Source organism: Eumetopias jubatus, unplaced genomic scaffold (assembly GCF_037043125.1).
Source record: "Eumetopias jubatus isolate StellerSeaLion01/CBP00866 unplaced genomic scaffold, mEumJub1_p1.0 scaffold_3, whole genome shotgun sequence".
Lineage (NCBI taxonomy): Eukaryota > Metazoa > Chordata > Mammalia > Carnivora > Otariidae > Eumetopias > Eumetopias jubatus.
Window position 1 is genome coordinate 88,889,201 of NW_028274809.1, and position 23,602 is coordinate 88,912,802.

The 23,602-nt window shown below is 34.1% G+C and overlaps 1 protein-coding gene across 2 annotated transcripts in view; it reads left to right on the forward strand.

Moving 5' to 3' along the window:
* LRP1B (LDL receptor related protein 1B) overlaps window positions 1–23,602 on the forward strand; it is a 1,880,289-nt gene that overhangs the window by 1,749,143 nt on the left and 107,544 nt on the right. For both annotated transcript variants that reach the window (XM_088022156.1, XM_088022157.1), the window contains 5 exons: window positions 753–878; window positions 2,755–2,892; window positions 4,400–4,534; window positions 8,319–8,438; window positions 10,052–10,293. In XM_088022156.1, coding sequence (XP_087878282.1) covers window positions 753–878; window positions 2,755–2,892; window positions 4,400–4,534; window positions 8,319–8,438; window positions 10,052–10,293 — 761 coding nt within the window. The remainder of the gene's footprint in view (window positions 1–752; window positions 879–2,754; window positions 2,893–4,399; window positions 4,535–8,318; window positions 8,439–10,051; window positions 10,294–23,602) is intronic.

The following is a 23,602-nucleotide window of genomic DNA, read 5'->3' on the forward strand; positions in this document are numbered from 1 at the left end:
CACATGTAAGGATAAAGTGTCATGAGAGATGTTTCCTACTCTAGGGGTGGAAGTCTTCAGATTAAATAATGATAGAAGGACAAGAGTAAAATTCTCTGGCTTTCACTGTTGTCTCTTTAGGACACACAGACACACACACACACACACACACAGATACATATACCCACAAATATTAAACATAAATAACAAAGATCACCTATGTGACTCAAATACATATTTACACATTTGTTTACAGAGATACAGAGTAAGAAACACAGTTATAGTATTGTTGGGACATTTTTTTCACTGGATGACCTATTTTCAGATTTGGACCTGTAACATATGCTTTCTCAAGCTTTATCCTGTGTGAAATTGCTCTTTCAGATAGCTAAGTGTCCTGCCATGTTGTATAAACTGCAGGCATAAATTAATTTGGTACACCAAGTGAAGTCAGCTAAGATAAGGCATCTGGAAATGAGACCATGAATGTTTGGCTCTTTTTCTTACTTTATTTCATTTCAGCTGTGCACTCTGTTTTGTAGTTAATATAAATAACGAGGATCATCGCTTCTATTATCACAGATTTTCTAGTATGTACATGGAGGCAATTTCCACAACCAAAGATATTCAGAAAAGCCAGATTATGGATTTGAAAAGAAACAAAAAAAAAACAAAAAACAAAGCAAAAAAAGGAAGACAAAAAAGTGGGGGAATGGTTCCTCATAAGTCAGTGTACCCAAAGGAGTTGCTTTGCTTTTTTCTTTTTTTTTCAGTCAAATTTCTTTGCCCACCCTCAAGACCTCACAGATGCAGAAATAACAGAATATGCCTGCAGCCTGAGCAAATGTGCAATGGGATCGATGACTGTGGGGACAACTCAGACGAAGATCACTGTGGTGGTAATTCCATTTAATGTGAAATAACTGATTCAGCGACAGCTATAAGATAACACGGTGGTTTGGGGGCTCAAAAATTAAAAAGTATTTTCCATGTGGCATGTCTGAGGGTATTTTTTTTTAAGACCCTGCTCTTCTGACAAGGTATGAAAATAATCTGCTAGCATTCATTTGAATAGTAGAGCTGTGTAGCTTTATCCAAAGTCTCCACTAGTCTGTAAATCTACATTGATTATACACACTTTTTTCAAAAAATACTGCATGAGAGAAAAAACATAGTGGTTTAAAAATGTTCTCTGTTAAACAGCTCCTTGAGGGGAGAGTGTTAATAAAGAACGTGTGTCTGTATACACAATCCCTTCTTCACAATTCTGAATTTTTTTTTTAATTTTTTTATTGTTATGTTAATCACCATATATTACATCATTAGTTTTTGGTGCAGTGTTCCATGATTCATTGTTTGTTCATAACACCCAGTGCTCCATGCAGAACGTGCCCTCCTCAATACCCATCACCAGGCTAACCCATCCCCCTACCCCCCTCCCCTCTAGAACCCTCAGTTTGTTTTTCAGAGTCCATCATCTCTCATGGTTCGTCTCCCCCTCTGACATACTCCCCTTTTCTTCCTCTCTTGTTATCTTCTTCTTTTTCTTTTTTCTTAAAATATGTTGTGTTATTTGTTTCAGAAGTACAGAACTGTGATTCAACAGTCTTGCACAATTCACAGCGCTCACCGTAGCACATACCCTCCCCAATGTCTATCACCCCAGCCACCCCATCCCTCCCACCCCCAACCACTCCAGTAACACTCAGTTTCTTTCCTGAGATTAAGAATTCCTCATATCAGTGAGGTCATGTGATACATGTCTTTCTCTGATTGACTTATTTCACTCAGCATAACACCCTCCAGTTCCATCCACGTCGTTGCAAATGGCAAGATCTCATTCCTTTTGATGGCTGCATAATATTCCATTGTGTATATATACCACCTCTTCTTTATCCATTCATCTGTCGATGGGCATCTTGGCTCTTTCCACAGTTTGGCTATGGTGGACATTGCCGCTATAAACATTGGGGTACACGTTCCCCTTCGGGTCCCTACATTTGTGTCTTTGTGGTAAATACCCAGTAGTGCAATTGCTGGATCGAACGGTAGCTCTAATTTCAACTGTTTGAGGAACCTCCATACTGTTTTCCAGAGGGGTTGCACCAGCTTGCATTCCCACCAACAGTGTAGGAGGGTTCCCCTTTCTCCACATCCCCGCCAACATCTGTCATTTCCTGGCTTGTTAATTTTAGCCATTCTGACTGGTGTGAGGTGGTATCTCATTGAGGTTTTGATTTGGATTTCCCTGATGCCGAGCGATGTTGAGCACTTTTTCATGTGCCTGTTGGCCATTTGGATGTCTTCTTTGGAGAAATGTCTGTTCATGTCTTCTGCCCATTTCTTGATTGGATTATTTGTTCTTTGGGTGTTGAGTTTGATAAGTTCTTTATAGATTTTGGATACTAGCCCTTTTAACAAAACTCTTAAAACCAAATGCTTTACTAATGTAGGTGGCAAAATCATTTGGTGACAAACCCTGACATGAACTAGTCCGAAACAGTTTGTATTACTTTAAAAACAAAGTCCCACTTAGGGTGAATATTCAAACATTTTCCTGTGGAAATACAGTGTTACTTATTATAGGGTAAATACACTGTTATTTTTCTGAAAGTCCAGAATTTCAGAATTTTTTCATTTGGCCCAAGAGCTTCAAATAAAGAATTGGGGAACCATGTTTCTGATAGTGTTTAGTTAAATCTTGAATGTGTTAATGTACTCAATAAATCTGTTTTGATTCTATGAAGCACTAATCATTTTTTAATGACTTTATAGGTAAGCTTACATATAAAGCAAGACCATGTAAAAAAGATGAGTTTGCTTGCAGCAATAAAAACTGTATCCCCATGGACCTGCAGTGTGATCAACTTGATGACTGTGGAGATGGTTCAGATGAACAAGGCTGCAGAACAAGTGAGTTTATTTTCTGTTAAAGTGTAGCAACATGCAAGTTCAATTTCTACTTCAACATGACTAAAATTTTCTCTACTGATGTGAGAAAATATTGTTCTTCAAAAACGTACTTAAGTATACTTTCTTTTTAGTAAGCTCTTGCCAACGCAATCTTAGAATGCCACTTATATTAATATCAGAAAGTATGAGGTGGGAAAGTTCGATTTCACAGTGAGTACCCTTATTAGAGCTGAACCTGAGATCCCAATATCCAATTACAGACTTTGTTGTCAGCAATCTATATCCCTTGATATTTTATTTTATAAAGTATAAATTTAATATTTTTGATTGTTACAAACAATGGTATTTAGTTGAAAAATAATAAAGGTCTTAGTGATTTATTCAGTGTTTTAAGATTTTAATCCATTGCCGAGTTATTCTTAAAGAAGACATTATTATTTTATTCAGTCGGAGTGTGATGATATTTGAGTTATTAGACCTTGGTTATTTTTGTGTTTAGTGTTTGATATCTCATTTTTCATATTAAGAAAAATAACTAAACTTATGACTCTAAATTTGGATTGCTTATAAAAGTCATAAAATGCTTCCTATTATGGGGTCTTTCACTTTTTCTCATTTATGCATCCGAATTGTTCCTCACCGGGTTGATGAAGCATTACCCACCACAATATGGCCACATATATCTCAACTGAGGTATATAATTCCATTGGTGTGCTTTAATTAATTATAAGATATTCAAGAGTCAGTGGCGATTAATAACAGTTACAATTCTGATAATTAAAGTTTTCATATTTCAAAATAATTTGATATATGTAAGTAAAAATAGAGCTAATCCAACATCATTTTTATAATAATGTTCCTCTCATTTTTTTGTGCATTCTAAAACGTTTTCTGGAGTGAGAGACAAAGCTATGAAATTGCAACTACTATGCTGGGAATGGCAAATAACACATAACACTAACTTGTGTAACAGCCCATGACCACTGGAGTGTGTTGCTCCTCATATATATTTCCAGGCTAAAAATGTTTAAGAACTAATGATTTAACCTACTTGTTTGAGTAACAGGTAGTACCCTTGGTTGAATTCCTGAATATTAAATTTAGGTTAGCATTTAATGCCCACATTTCTAGGTATCGTCTAGGAAACCTTTTGGTTCCTAGAGAAGAATGTAGTACTCATACATTGTACCATTGTAATAATAGCCTGTCATTAGAAACATTGACTCTTGACTTCCTTTTACAAAGTAGTGCACTTCAATACACTGTAAATATCAGCTATTGGCAGTTTGGTCTAAACTACATTCAATGTAAATAAGCTCATTTTTTTTTATCTGCTTCTATACCTTTATAAGAAATGATGACTTATATAGAGAGAAGATCATAATCTTATAAATTCAAAAAAAGTTACCTATGGAATAATAAATATGATTTTAAATTAAGAAAAAAGGTAAACTCCCACTTCAGGAATTAGAATTATATTAGTTTTGATGGAATTTTTAAATCCTAGCTCCTGCTGAATATACCTGTGAAGATAATGTGAATCCATGTGGAGATGATGCATATTGTAATCAAATAAAAACATCTGTTTTTTGTCGCTGTAAGCCTGGATTTCAGAGAAACATGAAAAACAGACAGTGTGAAGGTATAGTATATTTCCTCAACAGCTTGCTCTTAAATCTTTAGGTTATAAAAGACTCACAAGGCTGTTAAATTGTGAGATGACATGGGATTGATTTTCATCAGATTGGTGTGTATCTACGGGATACTGTTTTACCTGCAAGAGTGAAAGTCCCTGGGGTCAAGAGCCTGTTTGTATGGCTAAGCTAAGCATCTCTAAGGCTACAAAGCCTTTTCTATAGTTGATTCAGACCTGCAGGAATTTCAATTGTACTGTTACAACTCTGTTTTGAAATGCAAATAACAAAATTACTCGTTCAGGAGCTACTGGAGAATTAGAGGCACTTCATGAAAGAACATGTTTATGATGACCCATTTCTCTTGAGTTGTGGCATTTGCGGCACTGCAATAGCTAATTCACTTTTAGAGAATGGGGGCTTTTGTCCTAACACCATGTCTCAAACAGTGCTTTATGTTATCCAGAGTGCCTTCTAAAATTCAAAGACAGGATCTAAATAAATCTCTGTCAACTTACTTGAGATCAGGATCTTATAGTAAATTATAGGTAAATATAATATACCTATAGGGCTTTAACTAGAGAGCCATGAAATACAGACCTATATGTACTTACTGACTGCCAGTTTCTCCATTAAAGTTGATATTACTGTGATTAGAGCCAAACCTAAATTGTCTAAGTCTGGCTTATCTAGGGTAAATTCAAGTTGTAAAATGCTTTCACCTACCAGCTTCCTTCTCTACTGTCCATGTTATTCTTGGATAAAGAAAAGTGATTTTGTATTGTGTCAATCAAAATGAGATTACTGAAATGAATTAATTATATTCACCCAACAGGGAAAGAAGTGTGGCCATGTCATATTTATGTACATTTTGAATTATATACTTGTTTGAATTACTCATGGCATTTTATTTTTACATTAACATGGAACACTGAAAACTGACAGCCTAGGTTTCTCTACTTTTTTTAAGATTTATTTAACTGTTTTAGAGAGAGCAAGCAGGGGAGGGGCTGCGGGAGAGAGATAGAGAGAATCTTAAGCAGACTCCCTGCTGTGTGTGGAGCCCAACCTCACAACCCTGAGATCATGACCTGAGCCGAAATCAAGTGTCAGACGCTCAATCTACTAAGCCACCCAGGCACCCCTAGGTTTTCTCTATTTTAATTTAAAAATTAATTATTTCTCAAGGCTAGATTATTTCTTTTTTCCCCAGAAACTTTCTATCAATTGTATATAAACACACATACACACACACACACGCATACATACATACAACCTCTTCAAAATTTTAATTTTAAATAACATCAATTTACTAACATTTATTTGTGAATAATGGGCTCTATTTCCTGTATATACTTACAAAATTTAAAACTCCCATCTCAAAATTTTCTGTATTTTTAATTATATTCTATGGCAAATAAAAGCTGCAACTTCACTCTCCATTTTAAGTTGCTACAAATCCAGTATTTTTGTTGTGCAAATTAGTAACTTCTGCACTCCAATAAAATTTGTATCCTTATTAAAGGAAGTTTTGATAGTAAGGAAAAGCAATTTGATTTGGTATGGAGGAAGGGAAAGACATTACTTTGATTCATAATTCAAAGAATTCAAATGTGTTTGTGCCTTTCTTATATATAGCTCAAATAGGGAATAAGAAATCACTATGTGATGTTAGAGCCAAAATACTTTAATTAGAATATGTAAAGGGAAGACAAATGACAGAAAACAGCAGCAGAGAAGTAGCAATGGATTAATAGTTGCTGTAGGCCTGTTCTAGGTACTGGACATGTGTGAGATTCTTCCATCCCCCACGAAAGCTCACGGTATCAACCGTGTGTGTGTGTGTGTGTGTGTGTGTGTGTGTGTGTGTGTGTGTGTGTTTTAAGTAATCTCTCCCAACGTGGGACTTAAACACATAACCTTGAGATTAAGAGTCACATACTCTGCAAACGGAGTGAGCCAGACCCCCTGACATTAGTATAGAGATGAAGAGAAAATGGTGATTCTGGCCAATATGGGGCCATGTGAAGGAGGCGAAATTTTATCAAATCATGTAGATTTTTATTCTGATTCCACATCAGAGGGAAATGAAAGAATCAAATAACATCCTGTTCAAAGTTCCAGGTGTCAAATCAAATATATTTATTGCAATACTTTATTTTATTTTATTATGTTAGGTTAATCCTTATACATTACCTCATTAGTTTTTTAAAATTTTTAAAGATTTTATTTATTTATTTGAGAGAGAATTTGATAGAGAGAGAGAGCATGAGAGGGGGGAGGGTCCGAGGGAGAAGCAGACTCCCTGCTGAGCAGGGAGCCCAATGCGGGACTCGATCCCAGGACTCCAGGATCATAACCTGAGCCGAAGGCAGTCGCTTAACCAACTGAGCCACTCAGGCACCCAACCTCATTAGTTTTTGATTAGTGTTCCATGATTCATTGTTTGTGTATAACACCCAGTGCTCCAATATTATAATACTTTTTTGATGGCCAAGTGCGGAAAAGATATATTTTGCTCTGTCCCTGGTATAGTATTCACTAACAATACAGTTTTCTTTATCTCCTTGCCCTATACTTCAATCAAACACAGAAATGAATTATCGTGAGAGTGCCTAAGTTCAGGTTGGGCAAAGTATCATAGTAGAGACAACAGAATCAGAAAGCCTGAATTTGAGCCTTGCCACTCTCATTGCAAGTGTCCCTGGGAAATTCCCGATCCTTACCACTGAGAGAAACAATGGAACACAGTTGAGAGCTAAATGAAAGATAATTATTATTGCTGTGCTTATCCTTAAATTTTCCAATTCAAAAGAAGGATGTGTCTCACAGATTTATTTCATAATGAGGGCGACGTGATAAAAAGAGCAGAAGAATTAAGCTGACTGAAAGTAGACAGAGAAAGTAGTAATTCACCAGAATCACCTGACGTCATTGCTGGCTCTGCTTAAGCCATTAAAATTAGAGGCATGTGCTAAACCACAGAATATTGCCTGTGATTTATTTATTACATATGATGTACATGGATTTATTTATTTGTAGATATTCAGGGTTTTGTTGCTGTTATTTCACATAGCACTTTTTGTAACATCATCACTTCGTATATATGTGTTACAGGTTTATCTGTATGTTCATTTTTTTTTGTCAGGAATTGTGTAACATGCAGGCAATAAAAAATTAATTATAACTTAAGCCCTAAAGGGGCTGAAAGTCAAATAGGGGATATGAATATATGACCACATATGTGAAATATAGTAGGTACAGTGCTATAAGAGAGAAACAACCAGACAGCAGACAGCAGAGAAACTATGGGATGGATATACATTGGTGGAAAACAAGAAAGGTTTCACTTCAGGTGGATCTTGAGAGATTAGTAAAAATTCTCTATGTCAAGGTGGGCAAGGGGGATTATAGGACATTATATGATAGTACAAAGGTATGGAGGTTGGTAATCAGAAACAGTCTCAGAAACAGTCTTAAAAGGAAACCTTAAGAAGTGTTTGAGTGAATGAAAATACTAGGGAAGTTTGAAAGGGCTATGTCAATGTGTTAAGTGGATTAAAAAGCAATGTACAAACAATTGATGAATTATTATAGTGAGACTATTATAAAAAATTGTTATGGCCAGAAAATATGACACAGCAAATCACATACTTGAGAGTTTTAAAAAGACAATAAAAGAAATAGAAATAAGAAGTTGAAGGAAGAAAAATTTGTCTTTCTTTAAATGTGGAAAGAATAGAAGCGCAAATTGAGGGTATGATGACGCTATTTTAAGCTCTTCTCTTCTAGATCTTAATGAATGTTTGGTATTTGGCACATGTTCCCACCAATGTATAAATATGGAAGGGTCATATAAATGTGTGTGTGACCAGAATTTTCGGGAAAAGAATAACACCTGCATAGCTAAAGGTACGGTTATGACAATTATTTTAAATGCTATTATAACTGCTATAAATATCTTATGGGGGAAAATTGTTTCCTATTATATTTTAGCAATAGCTCCATGCCTGAAAATATAAATAAATCTCTTTTTAATATTGGCTAATTTGCCGAGTTGGTTTGTTATCATTCTTAATCTAATCTGGGATGGTTTATAGATATGATTGTCAAATACATGGTTACTGTTAAAATCGCTTTTGTGTTTGAAAAATCTGTCAGGAGGGAAAAGTTTATAAGCCAATGTGATAGAATATAAAGTATCTTTCTTTATGGCCTGCTCTCAGTGTATTTGAGAAATATTATTATACCAGTGGATAAAGATAACAGGTTAAAGGTTAGCATTATAAGGAGAATGGAATTTTGAGTAAGAATTTAAAAGGTTTTAAAATAAAATCATGCTTTAATTCAGACGTCCTTTACTTAGGAATATCATTTTTAAAACTTAAAAAAAACGGGTATTTGGGACTTTTTTAGGTATGAATTTTCATGTTCTGGTTTTTACTAAATAATATTGTAACAGATATTGTTAGTTACAGGGCATGATTGGACAATGTTAATAAAACGGTTATTACAGGTGGAAAATAACATGATATAGTGTATTAAAGATGGGCTGGAGAGGTAAATGTACTTGAATTTGAATCCTAGCATTGCCTCTTTCTGATCTGTGGCCTTGGGGAAGTTATTAAACTCTCTGAGCCTGAGTTCCTTACCTGTAAAATGAAAATAAGAATCCCTACTTTCCATAAGAGAAGGAGATAAATTATAAAAGTTTTAGCACCGTGCCTGCCATAGAGTAGACAAACATAACCATGTAAGAACTATTAAGCCTGTAGGGCTGAACTTTACTTCATAATCTGTTTTTTTTTTAATTTGCAGATTGTGTATATGCAATTCAATCTTTATGGTTTTATTAATATTTTAATTAGTATATTCAGAATTCACTTTAGGTTTTTACTTGTCCTAATATGCAAATGACATTAGTTTTGTATTGTAGGTGTCAAAACTTCAGGTAACAGGGATCCAGTAGCAAGATCCTAAATAATATTGACATTATGATATTTTAATGTAGTAAATATTGATATATTTTTATTATAAAAATAAAAGAATATTTGAGATATGTGAATATTAGAAGATGAAAACTCTCCCCCCTTAATTTTCATTTCTTAACCTAAGAAAATGATGACTCGGATGCATAAACTAAATGCTCAGGAATGTTTGAGGCTTAATGAGTACACAATATACCCTCTGAATATTGATCAAAGCATTAGAACATAAAGTATTGCAATTTATCAAATAGATATCCCTCTTTATGAAAATGATATCTACTACAAATACCTAATTTCTAGTCATAAGGTAAGCTTTGCCCTGGGAAAACCTACATCAATAACTATTAGAAATGTTTAGGTAAGTGTGTATTAGAAATAAGTCATGGAGACTATAACATGATATAAAGTTGGTTGATTTTTTACTGAGGAAGAAACTGTGTTAAGAATAATAATTCAAGATAATTTAAAAGTGCAATTATTGCTTTTACATTAGTTGAAATTTACTTTATTTTTGTATTTTATTATAATAATCTCCAGGCTCTGAAGATCAAGTTCTCTACATTGCTAATGACACTGATATCCTGGGTTTTATATATCCATTCAACTACAGTGGCGATCATCAACAAATTTCTCATATTGAACATAATTCAAGAATAACAGGGATGGATGTATATTATCAAAGAGATATGATTATTTGGAGTACTCAGTTTAATCCAGGCGGAATTTTCTACAAAAGGATCCATGGCAGAGAAAAAAGGCAAGCAAACAGTGGCTTGATTGTAAGTAAATAACATTGACAATTTGAAGGCTCATGCTTTTCCACCTCCCTATTTTTTTAATCTATCAATCACAATATCTGCTTATAGGAGGTAATTAGTATATTCAATTATTTCTCCCAATATTCTCCCTATACAGAAATCAAACATTTCCCTACTCATTTATTCTCACAGCTGCATATAATTTAATTGCATGATATTATGGTTTTCTTTAAGTACATTTGCTTTAGCTATGTAAGAATGGTAATGAATAATACCTAATATTTCTAGCACATTTTATATTTTGTATTATTTAACATTATATTATGAACGTGAGTTTTTTTCATCATGAGATAAGATCAGGAATCATTACTTTGTTTTTATGTTAGAAAATAAACTGTTGAAATATGCAGGGAATATTATTTCATTTTTAACAATATGAGAAATATACCTCTCGTCTAGGGCAAGAGATCAACTAAATTGTGTAACCATTTCTTCTGACTCCTGATAACTCTATTTCAGGGAACATCCAAACAGAGCAATATTGTTTGCTGGTATATGATGGACATGTTGATTATCATGGTTATTCCTTTTGAGAAAAATAAACTAGAGCATCTGTTTAGATTTGTGGTTGTAGACCACAAATTTTTGTTTTAGGGCATGTCAATTTATTGTGCATTTTATATTTTGAGGTAACCCGGGAGAAAAATGACAGATAAATACTTATTTTTATGAGACCTGGCCCATTCCTATACAACCAAAAAGTCAAGTGCTGTCACAGTAGGATATAACTGAAGCTTTGTATTTGAAAAGAATCAGAGGTACCTATCTGGAAGTCCTTACTATCTTTTGTGGTGGTATCTACCATAAAGATTCGAACTGCTTGAATACCATTTGATAGGCGCCTGGGTGGCTCAGTTGGTTAAGCGACTGCCTTCGGCTCAGGTCATGATCCTGGAGTCCAGGGATGGAGTCCCACATCGGGCTCCCTGCTCAGCGGGGAGTCTGCTTCTCCCTCTGACCCTCTTCCCTCTCGTGCTCTCTATCTCTCAATCTCTCTCAAATAAATAAATAAAATCTTAAAAAAAAAGAAATCTGGAATACATTTTTATCAGGTAGATAGCAATAATTTGGTTTTAATGAAGTTATATTACCTTTCTAATTCAGGTTAGATTAAATTAATTGTGAGTAAAAATCCATATATATCAGAGTTGTTTCTTCAACTCCTCCTCCACCAAATAGAGTTTTACAAAATACCTTTAAGTTCTATTAAGAACAGTTCTAGGAGAGAGGCAAAAAATTTAGTAGATCCCTCTGCCTTCCTTCACTTACTCACTTGCTGTCAGACCAAAAAGCTGTTTTAGTCTTGGCTAGCTTTAGCTTTCTTTATCTGTAACACACAAGTCTGCTTTGCAAAAACATTGCGCTGATGGTAACTTATTAATGAAGTGATAAGGAGTATGTACTGTGGAGTTACATTGCCTGGGTTTTAATCTTGTTCCTATTGCTTACTAGCCTCTTAGTTGCTCTGCCCTCTCTATTTCGTGAGGTTTTAGTGAGGAATATATATATATATATATATATATATATATATATATATATATATATTTACACGCATATACTGATTGTATGTTAGTGTTAATAGTTCTTGGCAAATAATAAGTACTCTATAGACGCTTGCTATTAACAGGATGATGATGATGCTTCTGATGATGACGATGATGGTGTTGATGATGATTGACAAGATGTTCTTCTCTGAGATGCATATAATCACATGAAAATTTTTTGCAACTTACTTTTTTCTGAATTTTATTTTCTAAAAATATATCTTTGACATAATTTTTTCAGTGAAAATTATTTGATAATTATTTTAGTTTTGTCTGGGGAGATTAATAATTAGTATATAACCAGTATCTTCTAGTGAACAGAGTTTATTATAGACCCGAAGCCAAATTTGCTTATAGTTTGATAACTAAGTTTTTATCCTTACACATATAAATATATAAATGTGTATATTTTGCTTGTATATTATATATTTATTTACTTGTATATATCTTATATATTTTAAAGATTTCTTTATTTGAGAGAGAGAGAGAGACAGAGCGAGCATGGGGGGGAGGGGTAGAGAGAGAGGGAGTCATCAGTGAACCAAATGGAAGATGTTAGCCTTGGGATAACAGGATGTCTTGAAAGCATGTTCAGAGATACTGAAAATACTGGAATATTTCCATCTCAGTAAAGTGTAGGAAATATGTTGTATCAGAAATCAGAAGAATATTACTCAGACAACTAAATGTTAACTGAAGTCCATTCCAAAGGAAGGTAATTTTCAATATGATCTTTTTTTGGAAGTCGTGAAGGGAATACTCTTCTGTAATCTGTGAAAATGGCTTGAATACTAATTATGATTATAAATTTAATTTCAAATGCAGTCTAAGTTATTTATAGATAGAAATGTTTATGATTTTCTAGCCCCCTGGGCTATACAAAATGGATGGATTTTTTTTCCTTTAAGAAAATTAAATGATTTAAAACATAAAAGGCTGACATGATTCAATCTATATGTAAAACATAATGAGATTTCTGAATTTGAATTTTAGTAGTCAGAACAGAATATGATAGCATTATGCAACAATTGTACATACTTTCTGGCAATTTATCATTTCTAGTATGAAGTGCATGATGACAAGCACTGTAAAGTAGGTCAATGCTTGGAGAAATGCAAATGATTTTAAAAATACAGATTAGATTTTTACCATTAAATAATAGCTAAATATTCCTGAGCAAAACAAATGGTTTATCTGATCTACCTAATTTTGAGAAGTGAATATGAGATACCATTTTTGGCATAGTCTCTATTATGCAAAAGAGGATTTCAGAATGAACATGCTTATAGTTTTATTCATTAATAATCATATCTTTTCTTCAGTAAGTTGATTAGGCAATTATTTTTCCCTGAGAGATTTTACGAAAATATCCAACTAAGTTTTATTTAATAGGTTTCCATCTTTAATTGGGGACCTAGTTATAAACCTCAAACCCCAATATATGGGTTTGTGTACATCACACACACACACACACGCACACATACATACACACACACACACACAAGTGCATAGGTATGCTTGTATGCTCACAAATAAGTTTATGTGTGTACACAAGTTTTAACAAAAAACAGTCTTGTTTTAGGACATTGGAATACTAGTATAAGTTGATAGTTTCTTTTTCCATTTTTTAAATTAATTTTCTTAATTACTATAAATTTATGGTAATCATTATAACTTTACCCTGAAATTGTCTACACTTGCTTCTCAAGAATACTTTTCAAACCATCTGAGTTTATTCAACCATTTAACAACTACAATAATTTATTATGATTTCTTTGGAGGAAATCTAAAACTATCAAATCATTAAGTTATTGCCATCTTGTGACTCATTGTTGATTGCAAAAGACAGGAACTCAACAATGTATGCTGATTGGCATTAAATGGTTCTGTAACAGTTGTGATCAATATTCAAAATGTTACTGAACATAAATCTTATAGGAATATATAAAACATATGATTACACAATTAATAATTCTAAAGATATTATTGAACATATTGTATAGCATTTTAAGGTGAACCAGTCAAATTTTTTCATTCATATCCAACGCTTTATTTAAGGAGTTCTGTTTGTTAGGTTTAGTGTTGGGTTCCTAGGATACAAAATAATAACAAAGGCTTATTCTCCTGAAGCTTATATTCTGGGGAACAAAGACAAAGTCAAGTAAACTCATAAATAAATAAATACCAAAAATTCTAATTTTGAAAATTATATTGAAGGAAATACATAATGGACCAAGAAAGAAAAACTCAAGGGTTATAAGACTTCTTTGAATAGGATGCTCCATAAAGGCCCATTTAAAGAGATTTAAGTGAAGACCTAAAAGATGAGGAGGAAGGAATGTCATCTTATTTATGTCTACGACAACTATTTTACTTTTATGTAGAGACTGGGTTTGGTGGGGGAAAAGCTGGAACAGAAAGAGACCACATAGGAGGGCTGTGCTCCAAGTTGGTGCACAAATGGTGGTAGGTTGCAAATATTCTAGTCTCAATGAAATGGAAGGGAGCGAGTAGAAGTTTAACAAAGTTTGCAAATAGAATTAATGTAGAAAATGAGTATAGGAAGGACTCAAGATGTAGATTTTACAACTTGATGGGTAGTGAAAATGGTAAATTGTGGGTTCAGTTTCAGTCATGTTAAGTCTGAGATCCAAGTGAGGGGTTGTAAGAGATCCAAGTGAATTGTCAAATAGTGGTGTATTCAAGGCTTGATCTAAGTCTCTGGATTAGATATATATTTTAAGGAATAGAAGAATAGACGAGATATCTAGAACCATGAAGCCTGGTTAGATTACCAAGAAGAGAGTACAGGTGAAGTAAAGAAGCACTGGAACCAAGCTCTGAAGCCAGATTAAAATGACGACAGTGAGTGGGAAGTGAATTAGGAGAATAGAAGAGAATGTAGTGTCACAGAAACTAAAATAGGAGACTATTTTGAGAAAGAGATTGAGGTTATATTTCTAGCACTGCCAAAAGATCAAGTAAATGAGGACAAAGTAAGTTTCATGACAGATATTAATTAAAGACCTTGACAAATGCTGAAAATCGCAGAGGAAGCAGACATCAGAGAACACTCAGTCGTTCTACATCAATGGTGCTCAACTGAGGATGATCTCCCACCACAGGGGACATTTGGCAATGTCTGGAGATATTTTTTATTGTCACAACTGAGGAGTGTGGCTGGCATTCGGTGAGCATAGCAGAGGCCAGGGAGGCTACTTAAAACTCTACAGTACATAGGGCTAGTTCCGCATAACAAGGAATGATCCTGACTGAAATGTCAATAGCTGAGAAACTGTTTTCTACATAGTAATACCAGTCTCTCCAACCAAACTTTGAGTAGATCTTTTGTGTTTGTTACATCATTTTATGTAATAATAACCCTGAAATAGAAAATGATTCTAAGACGAGTCACCAACATAGTTATTCTTTTATTGGTCTCTTACTTTATTTTTCCTCACCTGAGTCTTTCTTGCTACATCTTTTCCCCTTCCCTCTGAATATTAGAATGCCTGTAGACCCCGACCTTGACCCTCTTTCTTCTACCTTTTCTCACTTCCTTATAGAGTTTATGTAGTTTAATGGTTTAATACATACCCACATGCTAACAACTACCAAAATGCTATCAGGCTCTGTTAACTGCTTACTTTGCTTTTTCTTTTGGAATTTTTAAAGATTTATTTATATATTTTAGGGACAGAGAGTGCACTTGAGTAGGGGGAGGGGCAGAGAGAGAGAATCTTCAAGCAGACTCCCCAAGAACAGGGAGTTGGAGGATTTTTAAAAAATGTTCCCAAAATAGCATACCTAAAAATAAATGTCTCATGATTCACAAAATCTACTTCCCCAATCTCATTTAATGGCAAATCCATTTTCCAGGGGCTCAAAGTAAAAATCTTGGAGTTACAAGATGCCCGGGTGGCTCAGTTGGTTAAGTGGTTGACTCTTGGTTTTGGTTCAGGTCATGATCTCAGGGTGGTGAGATCAAGCCCCACGTGGGCCTCTGCACTCAGTGGGGAATCTGCTTCAGGATTCTCTCTCCCTTTTGCCCCTCCATCCCCAAAATAAATAAATAAATAAATCTTTAAAAAAAATCTTGGGAGTTACTATTGATCCTTCTTCTTTCATAATTCCCAAATCAGGTGATCCTATGACCTTCAACATATGCTAGGAGTTAACTACCTTACATCGGCTTGCCTTTAAATACCAACTTTTGAATCACCATCATCTTTCTTCTGACTTAGTGCAGTAGCCTCCTAATTGGTCTTTTTGCTTTCCTTCTTACTTACCACACAATCACCAGAATGCACCTTCTAAGACATAAATTAGATCACATGACATCTCTGATCAAAGATATCTAGTGGTTCCCATGTAAAAGACAAATTTCTCATCCTTGCAAGGTTTTAAAAGATCTGGTTTCCTCTCTGACTTCATCTCCTATTAATTTCTCCCTTATGCTTCTCCAAGGATGCTTTGGTATTTGTAAAACCCATCAGTATCTACTAATGTAAGGCCTTTCCTGAAATGTTCTCTTAGCCTAAATGTTCTTCAGCTGGATATCCTGCATGGCTCAATTTGTAAACTTCTTTAAGAATTGCTCAAATGCCATCTTCTGAATACATAATGTATTGATAATTGCAATCTATTGTCCCACGCCCACCCTGGATCCTCAACACACTACTCTTTTTTTTTTCACTCTCACAGTGCATATCTTTGTTAAACTACTATATAATTTACTTACCTACTACATTTATTATTTCCTCTGTACCTTACCTTGCTGTAAGTAAATTTTCCCATGGCAGGTATTTTTGCTGTTTTGGCCACTTCTATATGTAATCCTAACATCTAGAACAGGATCTGTCATAAAAAAGGTACATAATATTTTTTAAGGGTTACAAGCAATAAATTAATTGAAAATCTCTGGTATACATGGCAATAGTATATTGATCTTGAAAAATTATACTTTACAAGTTATTCTTCTCATCCTTGTATTCGATTCATTATAAGATCAAATATTTTTATCTCCAGATATATCCCATTTTTAACCACTTTTCTCTCACAAAAATTCAGATTACAATTCCACATTTTCCTTTCTAAGGTCCATTCCATAAACCTCCTCTGATTATCCTGTATCCACTTCTGGTCCCCAGTCCTAAGCTATTTTCCACATTATAGCCAACATAATTTTAAAACATTAATATAATCATCATATCTCCCCCACTTAAATCCTTCCAATGGTTTTCCATCGAAAACTCATTGGTTTATAAGCCTCTCCTTGATATTCAGTCTCATCTTACGCCACACCTGTCCCATTTCCTTACACACCTGTGAACATACACATATATACCCACAAACACGCATTTTTTTCCTGAGCCATAAATACACTATATTTAATTTCCAGGAATGCAGCTTCATTTCAGAATCTTCAAGCATGGTCTTTCCTCCGCCTCTCTTAATTATCCCAGTGAACAGAAGCTCCTTTATTAAGAAGACATCACTTTCATTATTATTACTATCATTAACATTGGTCTTACTTAGGCATTATATATCTTAGCCCAAATAACATGTTTTCGAGTCTTTCCAAATTGAACCAACTGTTACTGTTTGAATGGACAGGCTCACAGAAAGATTGACTATTATCTAAAGAATGTCAATTGAATGCCCAAGAAGTATCATTCAAGGTGACTTCATTATTAGTCCAGATTCTGTTTAGACTTATAAACTGGAATGTTAGTTTGTCTGAGGATTAATAAGACAGTAGGAAACTAATTTTAATGAAGCTAGTCAGAAAATGATGTATAAAACTCAGCATTGTTACACACGCACACACACACACACACACACATATTTATAATCTGAATATATTTGATGTATGAAATACATTGAAGTACAAGAGCCCAGTGTATTTATTCAATTATATAACATACAGGGTTATGTAAGTTTCAGGTGTACAATATAATGAATGATTCAACAATTCCATACATTAGTCAGTGCTCATCACATGATAAGTAAGCTCTTAATCCTTTTCACCTATTTCACCCATTCCTCCCCCCTCACTTCTCCTCTAGCAACCACCACTTTGTTTTCTATATTTAAGAATTGGGTTTTTCTCCTCCTTTTTACTTTGTTCAATTGGTTTGTTTCTTAAATTTTACATATGAGTGGAAATCATATGGTATTTTTTTCTCTGACTTATTTCACTTAGCATTATATCCTCTAGATCCATCCACATTGTTGCAAATGGCAAGATTTCATTCTTTTTTACCTAGTAATATTCCATTGTATATATGCACCACATCTTCTTTATCCATTCATCCATGGATGGACATTTAGGTTGCTTCTGTAACTTGATTATTGTAATAATGCTTCAATAAGCATAGGGGAGCATTTTTGAATTAATGTTTTAGTTTTATTTCAGTAAATACCCATTAGTGGAATTACTGGATCATATGGCAATTCTATTTTTAATTTTTTGAGGAAACTCCATACTGTTTTATGCAGTGGCTGCACCAGTTTGCATTCCCACCAACAGTGCAAGAGGGTTCCTTTTTCTCCACATCCTCGCCAACACTTGCTGTTTCTTGTGTTTTTTATCTTAACCATTCTGACAGGTGTTAGGTGATATTGTGATTTTGATTTGCATTTTCCTGATGGTTAGTGATGTTGAGCATCTTTTCATGTATCTACTGATTATCTGTGTGTCTTCGTTGGAAACGTGTCTTCCCATGTCCTCTGCCCATTTTTTAATTGGATTATTTGGGGTTTTGGTGTTGAGCTGTATAAGTTCTTTATATAAAAGCTCTTTATAAGGGCGCCTGGGTGGCTCAGTTGGTTAAGCGACTGCCTTCGGCTCAGGTCATGATCCTGGAGTCCCGGGATCGAGTCCCACATCGGGCTCCCTGCTCAGCGGGGAGTCTTCTTCTCCCTCTGACCCTCTTCCCTCTCGTGCTCTCTATCTCTCCTTCTCTCTCTCTCAAATAAATAAATAAATAAATCTTTAAAAAAAAAAAAGCTCTTTATAAGAGCCAAATTTGTACATAATTATATACACATACATATGCATACACACACACACACACACACACACACACACACACACACACACACATATATATCTACTACATATACTGAATATTTCTGTCATCCACAAGACGCTTACTTAATGATTCTGGAGACAGTATCAACATTTGCTTCTGTGACTCTTTTTCTATGTGTTTATTGCTGTCTTAACTCCCTTTCTTATTGATACATGATTTATCCAGTAAGGTCAACTTCTTTTGTCTCTTTAAGGCATGGGCTGCAAACCAGCTATATGGGTAAGATAAATGAGTGAAACAGATTTGACATAACATTAGGGACCCACGTAAGAGAGGCAAACTCAATACATGTTCCATTAAATCAGGGGGCATCAGCTGATTGACTCTGTTATTCTGTAACATTGCCCTGCTTTTTATATACTATCTTATATATCCTCAATTTTTAAGAAAGAAACAACTTGATTCTTTTCTATAACATCATTAGTTTTTGATATAATGTTCAATGATTCATTAGTAAATGCTAAAAAAAAGAAAAATTGATTTTAAGGTGATATCTTAATTTTAAAGTTAAAATATACCTAAAAGTTTTATTTACTTGAACTTAAATTTAGTCCTCAATCTACCACTTTGCAATCTCTACTTTCAGATAGCTCTGCTTTCCATCTCAAGTGTTACGCTTGTTTAAATTGTAATGTCAGAAGACACCTTTATTCCTTAATTCTGGGGGATGATATCAAAATTGCTCCCATAAGTACCAACAAATTTTTCACATACTGATGCATGAAAATTCACTATTAGCATTAGATACACCCTTAAAACTATGTAAAATGCAGACTTACATAGAATGGATAATATTATCTTAAACTGCTATATAATTTAATGTTTACAGTCTGAAAAATTTTACAGATCATCTAATCCAAAACCTTTATTTTAGGGCGCCTGGGTGGCTCAGTTGGTTAAGCGACTGCCTTCGACTCAGGTCACGATCCTGGAGTCCCAGGATCGAGTCCCGCATCGGGCTCCCTGCTCGGCGGGGAGTCTGCTTCTCCCTCTGACCTTCTTCCCTCTCATGCTCTCTCTCTACCATTCTCTCTCTCTCTCAATAAATAAATAAATAAATCTTTAAAAAAAACAAAAAAAAACAAAACCTTTATTTTATATATCACATAATTTATGGTGAAAGTAGGATTATTTTACAAGTTTCTGATTCCAAATTTAATGTGCTTTTAATCTTCCATCTCTTTTTTTTTTTACCTAATAGTGTGAAGAAGGTTTTGAGAGCCAGTTTTGCTCTTTTCTCTCTTTTTTTTTTTTATTTTTGGAGGGAGGGTGGTAAATGATGGGTAAGTTTAAAGAATACTGAATATACTAAAAAAAAAAAAAGACAAAGTCACATACAATATTGAATCTATAATCCAAAGACAAATGTGATCTTTTTGGAAATTGTCCGAGAATTACATACTTTTATTTAGTTTTTTTATCCCCCTAAGAGAAGTTTGTGCCAGGTGGACATGGTCTTCATGTAGATAAATAATGGTTTTAAATTACTCAAATCGAAATAATCTGTTTTTCAGAATAAATTATAGATAGAAGGCAGGGATTTCCTTCCTGGAGTGTTTTTGGAACTCTTACACATTCTAACTCCAAATATAACTTTTTCTTGGTTCTTTTTGGATTTTCCCATTGCTATATGAGCTTCTAGATTGAAATAATATATATCTACATATCTTAGAATATTATTAAGCCATATAACTTAGTAATGTTCAGAATTTGCATAGTAATTATTTTACTTCTATTTCCTGGTTTATGAGAATTTAACCTGATTCATATATTATAGGCCAAAAGTGTAAATAGCCTTTACATTTAGTGTGATATACACCATACACACACACACACACACACACACACACACACACACACACACACACACTTTAGAGTGGCTTTACAGCTTTGTTTTAATAGCTTTACATTACAGGATAATTACTTTAGTAAAATGAGCCAAATTTTCTTTTCCTACATGAAAAAAATAACACATAGATAAAATATGTGACTACTTCAATCAACGCTTGTGTTAACTGTATTTTCTTAAAGTATATTGCTAACTATAGGAATGTTTTTTAAAAAGACGACAGAATTTCCATGGTTCAAATGCTTGAAGTCCTACTTCATAGATTTTCCTCTTTCCTTGATTTAAATCAAATGTCTCCAGTGACTTATAGCTTTAGTTTCCTGAAGCTGGAACTGTGACAGATACCTTACAATCCACAGCTGTAAAGGATTAGTATTTTAAAGTAGTAACCTCTAATTTTGTTACAACAAGTCTGCCAATTTTTCTGTAAGATTTAAGTGTTTCATTTATTGGACTAATATATCTCCACAAAGAAGAATGAATGCCTCAGGCCTCAAAACTTTGGCTGTGTATTTAGAGAGCTTATTAGGAAAGAAATCATCTGCCTGGAGAAAGCAGTCAAAATGTGTCTTCCACTTTGTGCAACAGTATGAGCAACGCCTTTTGTTGTTAGGGAAACTGCTTGCCTCTACAGTCTCTTCAACATGATATATTTCATTAGTGCCTCTAGCTCATAGGCCTATCTGTCTAGTGAGCTAACCAAAGGCGCAATGAGAGTTTTATATTTTCTTCTTTTGAATCTGATGTATCTGTTTGTTTTGTTTTGTTTTACACCTCTTTAGAAGCAAGTGGCTTAACTTTCCTGTTTTCTGTTGTCCCATGTCAGACTCCATTCCTCTTCCAGAACCTGTTTATTTTACTGTGTTTGTCCACTTTTTGTATTCACCTGTTTGATTTTGAACCTCTCCACAAATTGTTTTTTTATTATATCAAGATCCAACAGGAATTTCTACCTTCCACTCCCCTGCCAGCATCCATTTAATACTAGAGTCCCTTTTATATGCTAATACTATTCACAATCCTGGTCAAGTTGTGGGCAATAGAGAGGGATTATATCATTCCTATGGAACTCCTTATAAAGGGTGATTTCCTAATTTGGCCATAGTTTCCTTGACAATAGGAGCATCCTGTTTCTTTCTTGTTATTGTTCTTTTTCTGTTCAGTTCCTCTCTCTTCAGTGTTGAGAATCATTGAGCATTCAGTATGTTGTGAAATCAGTGAAGATGAACATCTGGTAACATCTTCACCCTGATGCCATTATTCTCTGAGAATCATCTTGTCACTGATGATTTATGACCATAGGTTGAATTTATCAGGTGTGATGTCCTTTACCCCATATTCTAACTACTTTAGTTGATACTGGAATGACATTAGGGATTCCTTGATCAGGGAACCAGAGAATAAATGTATAGATTTAATGAATCCATCAGTATCTCTTTGTGCTTAGCATTGGAAAGTAACATTTTTCCCTTCCCCTAAGCCATATTTTTTACCCTAATAATGTGATATAAATTTGATTTATCCTTCTAGAATCTGCCATTAGTAGAATCTTCACCAGCCTCCTTACCTGATCACTTAATCAAACTTCTGAATGTTCTATGAAAATAAAGAATTCGGGTTTTTAATTGTCTGCATTCCAGGTGTAGAAGTATAGATTGGAAAGATAATCAGACTTTTTTTTTAGAAAAAAAACTAGAATGAGTAAAACAAAATGAAAATCCTAAATTCAAAAAAGTGGAACTTTGCATGGAATATATCCTATTTTAGCAAGGATACTATTAGGATGGGAAATCATGTATATATATTTACATCTGATAAAGGGAAACTAGGTATTTTTCTATGCTCATGCTAGATAACCAATATCATATTTTTTTGCATGCTGAGGGTTTGCTTTACTAGTGTTAGAAAATGATAAATATGCTCCAACAGACTCTAAACAGCTTATAATGGTTATTTTCTTCATTGTCTGTCATATTTATAAATTTATGATTTACACTGACATACCCATTACATTTGTTCATATATTTACTTTCAGAACCTGCCAAAACAGGAAAAAAATTACAGTTAATTTAAGTGATACTGGAACATTTGAAAATAATCTTGTGGTTTGGCTAGGACAAATATTTATATTCTACCCACCTGTGACTATTATTTATACTGTTTCTAAAGCATATTGTATTTCAGAGTGCTTTTTGTTAAACATCACTGAGCTATCACTGGGTAGATGGATAGTATTTATTGTTAGAGTTGAGAAATATGTTACTATAAATTTCATAATTTCAGTTTTTAAATCAATAGGTGAAAAGATTGATAATAAAAGTTGTTAGAAATTTCTATGGGTTCTGTGTTTAGTTCAGGCCATATTTTCCTTCCTTGAGAGCCCACTAATCCCACAGCAGACAGTGGCTTGCAATTCCTGTTTATTGACATCTCATGTTCTTTTTTTGAGTTTAGTTTCTCTTCTTTTAATCCAAGTCCACCCACTCCTTCAATAGAATTTGTTCCCTAGTAATTCACACAAGAAACTATCATGTTAAAAACCCATATTTCCACTGGTTGCCAGGTCCTAATGATGTTCTTACACATATTTCCACTGGTTAAAAACCATATTTCCACTGGTTGCCAGGTCCTAATGATGTTCTTACACATTGACCACATGTCTAGTTATAATAACCTTCAAATAATTGTTTCCATTCTTTTTTTTTATTTTTTTATTTTTGTTTGTTTGTTTGTTTGTTTGTTTGTTTTTAAAGATTTTATTTATTTGAGAGAGAGAGAGA